At 44.5% G+C, this 7,500-nt stretch overlaps 1 protein-coding gene across 1 annotated transcript in view; it reads right to left on the bottom strand.

The window, feature by feature from the left end:
- LOC121506681 (SH3 domain and tetratricopeptide repeat-containing protein 1-like) overlaps nucleotides 1-7,278 on the bottom strand; it is a gene marked incomplete at its 5' end in the record, with an annotated part of 35,925 nt that extends 28,647 nt beyond the window's left edge. The window contains 8 exons of the mRNA XM_041782521.1: nucleotides 95-245; nucleotides 1,512-1,634; nucleotides 1,714-1,864; nucleotides 2,284-2,464; nucleotides 2,535-2,756; nucleotides 2,922-3,062; nucleotides 5,788-7,140; nucleotides 7,240-7,278. Of these exons, the coding sequence (XP_041638455.1) occupies nucleotides 95-245; nucleotides 1,512-1,634; nucleotides 1,714-1,864; nucleotides 2,284-2,464; nucleotides 2,535-2,756; nucleotides 2,922-3,062; nucleotides 5,788-7,140; nucleotides 7,240-7,278 (2,361 nt within the window). The remainder of the gene's footprint in view (nucleotides 1-94; nucleotides 246-1,511; nucleotides 1,635-1,713; nucleotides 1,865-2,283; nucleotides 2,465-2,534; nucleotides 2,757-2,921; nucleotides 3,063-5,787; nucleotides 7,141-7,239) is intronic.
- Between the last annotated feature and the right edge of the window lie 222 nt (nucleotides 7,279-7,500).

Raw genomic sequence — 7,500 nt, 5'->3', positions numbered from 1 at the left:
CTATCTATCTATCTATGGTGGGCCTTGAGATTCTTGCTGGATTCTTTTCTATGCCTTGGGGGGGAAAAGTTTGAAAACCTCTGTGTCATAGTACCCAGAGTGATGCTGATGTCGAGGGCCATCTGAGCGAACTCCAGGGCGTCTGCAAACATCTCCAGACCAAGCATCAGCTCAGTCAGCTTGTTACACAGACGCAGTCGGCACGACACGCTGCTGCTCTTTACAGCGATGGGCAGAGCTCGGTCCTACAGAAAAAGACACAGACAGACCAGAGACAAGCTCTGTTAACACCCTAGGCTTTAGCCAATCAGATATCGAAGACGTCTCTTTAGGGGAAGATCTGTCCCTCTCTGATTTTAACAACAGCCCATAAATCCTCTCTGAGGCTCTCTGACCGTGGCCCGGTGTCACGACATGTTGATAGGAATGAATGGAGGCTAGTTATCCACCAACTAAGAGGCCAGTAAAGTCCTCTTTAACAGCTTTTCCCCCTCAGGTTGTCATAAACAAGCTTTAAAAGGACAGGTTAACATCCATTTAGACAATAAACATGGTCAGCACTGCTTAGAATCGACTGACAAGTAGGGGCCTAGACTGGCTTGCATGCAAAAGGCAAGGATGGAATTTTTATACAGCCCTAAAGGATGACATCATCTTCAAAGGCAAGGATGGAATGTTTTAAACTTTAAAGGATGACATCATCTTCAAAGGCTAGGATGGAGTGTTATGAGCTTAAAAGGATGACATCATCTTCAAAGGCAAGGATGAAATGTTATGAGTTTTAAATTATGAAATCATCTTCAAGGGCAATGGATCAAATGTTATGAGCTTTAAATGATGAAATCATCTTCAAAGGCTAGGATGGAATGTTTATAAACTTTAAAGGATGAAATCATCTTCAGAGGCTAGGATGGAATTTTATGTGCTTTTAAGGATGACAGTCATCTTCAAAGGCTAGGATGGAATGTTTATAAACATTAAAGGATGACATCATCTTCAAAGGCAAGGATGGAATCTTTATAAGGCCTTAGAGGATGGCATCATCCTCAAAGGAGGACAAAGGAATGTTGGGGAAGCTGAGGATGTTTTAAGGGCTTTTCTACTCCATTTTTGTTTCATTTCTCCTTTAACAATTTCTTTTGACCCACCCCCCACCACTTTTAGGGCTTTTGTCCTCCACTTAAGGCCCTTTTTCTCTAATGTTTTTTTGTTTTTTTTTTTTTGTTTTTTTTTTGTTTTTTTTTTGCTGAGGTCCCTTTCATTTTGGGGGCTTTCTCCTTTAATTTTTTGACGTTTTCCTTCAATTTTTTTGTGTTTCCCCTCCATTTGATAACTTTTTTCCCTCCTCTCTTAGACTTGTCTCCCTCCTATTGTTCCTGCCTTTTTGGTGGGAAAAGAAAATGAACTACGAGGGAATCTGGAGCTGTAGCTGAATGACTAAGTGTCTTGTAAATGCTCTGTCCTTTATAGATCAGTATAAATAATACTAGTATGTGTTATTGAGTGTTTACTCTATAGAAGGGGATGGCCTTGTCTCGGTCTCGTCTGCTGTTGAAGAAAATGTCTCCGGCAGCTTCTAGAAGTTTCAGGATGAACTTGGTGTCTCCAGTACTCAGAGCGACATCCTGCGCCACCTGAACACACAGACACATGATGCAAATATATATAAATCTAACTGTTACTATGACAACCATGAACGAGCGCTGTTCACACCTGAACATACAGGTCCACCAGCTCAGTCTGCTCCAGTAGGTGGTAGATGTTCCCGGCCTGAAGCCAGCCCAGTGCCTCCTTCTCTCTGCAGCCCAGGTCAATGAAAATACCCAGACTGGTCTTGGTGTGGTCCAGAGCCGCCCTGTAGGCCCTGCAGACATCCACAATAACCATGCCATAATCCTTCAGATCAGGGATTCATTCAACATTTAATATGCTCAAGAATGATCGCTGTCTTAAGAAAGTATTCAGGGATGTAAGGAGGTAAAGCTGAGCTACAAAATATACAACCCCTATTCCAAAAAAGTTGGTATGCTGTGTAAAATATAAATAAAAACAGAAGTCAGTGATAGTCATAAACCTATATTTGATTGACTATAGAACATAAACAACATGTCAGAATTTAAACTGAGACATTTTAACATTAGGGTTGGGTCACACAGGTGGATGGCTGAAACTGTTTTTACCTTTCTGACTGTGACTTAAATTCCTGACTTTATAGTAGATCATTTCTTATTAATTGGAATAATGAAGGTAGTTCTGATCGATGTATTCGAGCCTCCCTCTCACCTGTGAGTTCCTAGGCTCAGGTACAGTCTGCTCACCGCCTCCAGAGCGCCTCCTTCCTGTCCTCTGTCCCCCCTGCGTCTCAGCAGGTGGACCATGTGTTGACTGTAGACCAGACCCTGGACCTGGTCAGGACTCTTCGAGCCATAGAGATGGATCAGCTTTGAGGTGGCAGCCAGCTGACCTGAGGATCATCAGTGGGGTTAGAGTATAGTCATAAAAAGAGGGATTTATCTGAACAGGTGTGCACGTACAGTCCAACAGGTTAGTGTTGATGGCTAGCAGGAGAGCCCACTCGTAGCATCCTTTCCCATAATCCACCTGCTGCTGGGCGACGTAGAGCTGCCCCAGCTCCAGCAGTACAGCAATGAAGTTCTCCGCGTGGTCTTCATCCTGGAGCTCAGAGAAGAGCTGTACGGCCTCCAACAGGTGAGTCTGAGCCAGACTTTTAGATCCGGCCCTCAGACTCAGCAGCCCTGCACAAGGAAAAACCAACGTCAGCTCACAGCAGACCGGGACAGGAAAGTTTGGTCATTAGTTTGGTTTTATTTACATTTTACACAGTGACCCAACTTTTGTTGGAATAGGGGTTGTTAATTTTGCCTCATCTATAACAAAAATGATGTCATTTATCGTCTTACCGAGGTTAGCCTGAGCCACAGCCCAGTTCGCCATGTCCTCATACTCCTGACAGGTGTCCACAGCAGCCTTGTAGCTCTCTGCTGCCCTCTGGAGGTCACCCATACATCCCAGTGCCACACCTCGCATGTTCATGACCACACCTTCATGTCACAAACACTGAAGTTATGAAATAGTCTTGTGTCAGCCTTATTCCCACTCAATCTTTTACTGCTCCACCCACTTGTTCAAATATGGCCACCTTTACTAATCAGGGTGACATCAGATTGACTACATTAACTTCAAACCCAGCATTTTTGACTGAAACTTACAGATCAGTCAGCTCTTTGTTAATACTAGTGTAACTCTGAAGAGTAGCTAAGGGCCAGAACAGACAACACTGGCCTTTTTTGATGGAACTATGTCAGACTATGCAGGTCAGGTCAAAATCTGGCTAAACTGGTGTTTGGCCTCTGGTTTCCCTCTGAGGTACCTCATTCTCTGACTCTCTAGAGAAGCATCAGTGGACAGCTGGTTCCTGATGTAGTGAGAATCTATCCAGAACAACTAAAGATGAAACCACAATCTAAGGCTGTTGATATCACCCTCTAAGGAGGAAAGATAATGATACAAGGGGGAGAGATCCTTTCTCCTTCCTAAACCTACACCTCCAGAGATCCTTCAGGAATGTCACTGAAAGGGGGGGATTCTCTTTCCCTCATGGCTGACAACTTATCAAGGAACCACGTTCAAAAAACAAGAGTTTCTCAGGCAGTAGGACTCTTAAACTGCCATTTTGATGAAAGACAGCTCCCAACAGAGATAAACACCTTAAAATCTGAATCTTTCGATTGGTCGACCAAATGGTGAACCTCCTCAGACTAAATCCTGTCTTCCTGAAAGCTGTAAGAAACTCTGCACCACGCCTCCTAAATCTAAGGACTCTGTCTTCCTACAGAGCCGTGGCACAGAGCAGACGCATGTCGTAAATTCCCGGTGTTATCTCAACCACATGAAGCTGCAAGGATTGGAAGTATCAAAAAACTGTCTTAAATGTTACGTTTCCAACAGGACATGTTCATATTTGGTTGAGTCTGTTTACAAGGAACAGAATGACGTGTCATACTAATCTCTGGCATCTTCCCTTACTGAATTATGGTTTTATGATATAATTTAGTGTATTTCTCCAAGTTGACGAACAGAGACTGAAAATCGTCCCTGGATCAACATTGCCACCTTGTGGTCAAGTTCCGTCACACCCAAATGCAGAAACATTTTCTAATGTATAATTGTGCGTCTAAACAATGAACTGTGTTTCTAATGTTTGTGTGATAGTTTATTGATAGTATTCTAGAGTTTTATAACCATGTTGTGTTATCTCTACATTATCCCATTAACTTGATGATCTGGTGGAGTGGATTTAATCAAACACTGGGAGGGCTTCAAAACCGAAACCCCTCCCTCTTGTATAAGAGTAACTTCAGAACTCACAAGAGTTCAGAGAGAGCAGAGAGAGTGGAGTTAAGTGTGCAGTTCAAGCGGTCAGGTCTGGACAGTCCAAGAAGATGCTCACTGAGGAGAGCTCTGTTGAGTCTCCTTGGGCCTCCTAGGCCCATTCTTGATCCAAGCGTTGTGCCAAGTCTGATAAACAATCAGACTTAGAATTTTTCTTATCCAGTACAAGATTTTTCCTAACCTTTTTATAGCTTCGTGCTAGATTTTTGTAACGCAGAGTTTTCGTTTTTCCTTTTTATCACACAATCGACTTCACTGTGAGCCAGCAGTCACGTGGTGTCGATGCGTTTGAGTTTATCTGATTTTTAATTGGACGATCAAGAGCTGTTTTTGGAACGAGAGCCAATCCTTCCCAGAGTCCGTGGACAAGAGTCTGTACAGCCGTCCCTACAGTTTGAGCGACGCATCAGCGCTGCAGCGGCCCAGCTTGAACCCATCCGGGTCGGACCAGAGCTGGCACGCGGTAGCTTCGGGTGTTCAGAACTTGCCAGGCGCCTTCCTCCGGGCCCCTCCAGACGGGTCCTCTCCTCCTCGCCTTCATCGAACGGCTGGTATGATCCAGTTCATCTCTCTGGTGCTGATGTCTCCAACAGTTCCACTAAATTAGTTCAGATCTATTTTTCTTCCAAATTCACACTCCAAAATTTTACACCGTCGGTTAAACTTTTCCGTTAGGATTATTAGAATAATCCACTCTCACCAACTAAGCTAGCATCCTTTCTCTTTACCATATTTAGTCATGTTCTTTTACATGTTCATGTTCATGTTCATTTACATTATCTATTCATATAACCTGTGATTTATGTCTGCTATTTTGTGATTTTATAATAAATCTTCAAAAGACAGTCGTAGTTCAGGAATTCATTCTATTAAGCAGAGAAATAGAGTCAATGTTATGAGAATTTACTACTTTAGAAATGAGATTGATCTACAGTTAATGTTCTTGTTAATTAATTAAAGGTTTTGATTATTTAATAATTACAATATTTTATTGGTTATTAAATAACCAATCCACGTAAGCGGTGGTGCCCTATTCTTTACGAGGTTTACTTGATAATATTAATTTATTATCAACACATTTTCACTACACTGACAACACTTCCTGTGAGAATGTCATTTTAGGAACTGTCTCCCACAGCAGAGAGTATGTACAACTATGAGACAGAATGCTATCTCAGACATCCAGCTTCTAAGTCATTACCACCTGATAGCCTATTGGTTTTGTGGATCAGTGCTGGCAGCCAGGGTCAGACTTCTACCCATAGCCTTTCCCACTCTCTCATCCTGTTTCTGACCTTGCACTCTTTCTCTTCAATCAGAGCAGGCCCCCAAACTAATCCTAGAAAATAGTTGTACAGATAAAAACCCATGTACCTTCCTGAGGGGTGGTGCAGTGCTCTGGCATCGAGTCCAGCAGGGATTCAAGGATCTCCAGAGCCACCTGCGGCTGGTTGTTGTTGATGTGGAGCCATGCTAACCAGATGAGGGCACTATTTCTCTCTGGGACTGAGGCAGGGAGCTGCTGTTTGTTGACGATGTTGTGCATGTGACTGATGGCGTGTCCGACCATCCGGTGCTTGCAGAAGAGCTGACATAGACAAACAGTGAGCTGATGGGTGAGGGCGCGGTGCTGCTTGCTGCCTGGTTGAAGGTCTGTGGTTGATGTGAGGGCTCGGTGTAGATATGGAGCCATCTGAGCTGGGATGGAAGTTTCCTGTTCCGTGGTCTCACGTAGTCTGGAGATGTTGTCTAAAGCCAGCAGCATGCTGCTCAGACAGTCAGTGAGCAGAGAGGATGGCTGCATACACGCTCTCCTGGCTGAGCAAACAGAGAGGTGTGGCAGTCCCATCTGGCTGTAGAGCCTCCCCAGGGTCAGAAATCCATGACTAGGAGAGATACTCCACGTTTTCTGTGCCTCAGCACCAAGAACCAGAAGTCTCTCCAGGTAAGGGATCACCTGAGCCCCATCGGAGTGAGTCCAGTGGTGTTTTGCCAAAAGATAAGCCGCCCGTGCCTCTGCCTTGGTATTGTGAGAGAGAACGGCCTTCTTTAGCATGTATTTCAGGGCAAAGTCGTCCTGTAAGCTTTCCAAACAGTCTGGGACTCCTAACAGCAGAGCTACAAGTCTCTCCATCACAGCGAAGAAGCTCTGCGAGTTGTTCTGTAAGAGATAAATGGCTGCCAGGTTGGAATAGATGCTTGCCAGTAGCCTTAGGTCCGTGAAACCTTTCCCTGGCACACTGAGGGCTTCCTCTAAATAAACCCTGGCCTGGCTGAACTTTGACCTCCCAGCACAGAGCTTACCCAACAGGAAACACAAACGAGTCTGAGACCAAAACAGTCTCTTCTTCCTGGCTGTTTCCCTTGCAGCGCCTAGGAAGGCAACCAGCTCGTCCTCATCAGAGTGACCTGAGAAGGTGGACTTGACGATGGCGTCTGAGGCCAGTCCGTAAAGAACACCGAACTCTGCTCTGTAGTCTGGTCCTTCTAGGAAAGAGAAGAGGGGAACCATGCTCTCCGTGTGGCTGTTTCCTTCTACCACGGGGTGAGCGGTGAAACAAGGGACACTTGGCTTTTTGACCCTTGAAGAAAGGGCTGAGTCCTCCAGGGTCCCGTTCACGGTCACGACTCTGCATTCCAAGGATTGTGACAAGGATTTTTCTAGAATTTTCTGAATGTTCATCTTCAGGTCTGTCTGGATGGGTTCAACGCTGCAGGAGGAGTCCACTACCAAAGTAGAACAAGAGAGGGAGAGGTTTCAAACACAGAAGAAAAGGAAACACACGGAGATACAAAGATAACTGAGATAAAGATGGATGTGCTTACTTGAGGTCTTCTTCTCTGAGTCTTTGTCACTGATTGTATCTAAGAAGAAACAACAGTCAAAATCCAAAACTTTAAAGATCACATATTTTACCCCTTTAAGACGAGTTTATATTGGTCTCAGAGGTCCCCAAAACATGCCTGTGAAGTTTGCTGCTGAAGAAACACTCCAGTGTTGGATGTTCGCATGTCTAAAAACCCCTCTTCCAGCCCTGCTCAGAACGAGCTGTTTCTGTGGCTGTGGCTGTAAATGCTAATGAGCTG

This window comes from Cheilinus undulatus, unplaced genomic scaffold, assembly GCF_018320785.1.
Source record: "Cheilinus undulatus unplaced genomic scaffold, ASM1832078v1 Contig9, whole genome shotgun sequence".
In the NCBI taxonomy this organism is placed as follows: Eukaryota; Metazoa; Chordata; class Actinopteri; order Labriformes; family Labridae; genus Cheilinus; species Cheilinus undulatus.
Note: the sequence above shows the minus strand (reverse complement) of the source record. Positions and strands in the feature narration are given on the sequence as shown.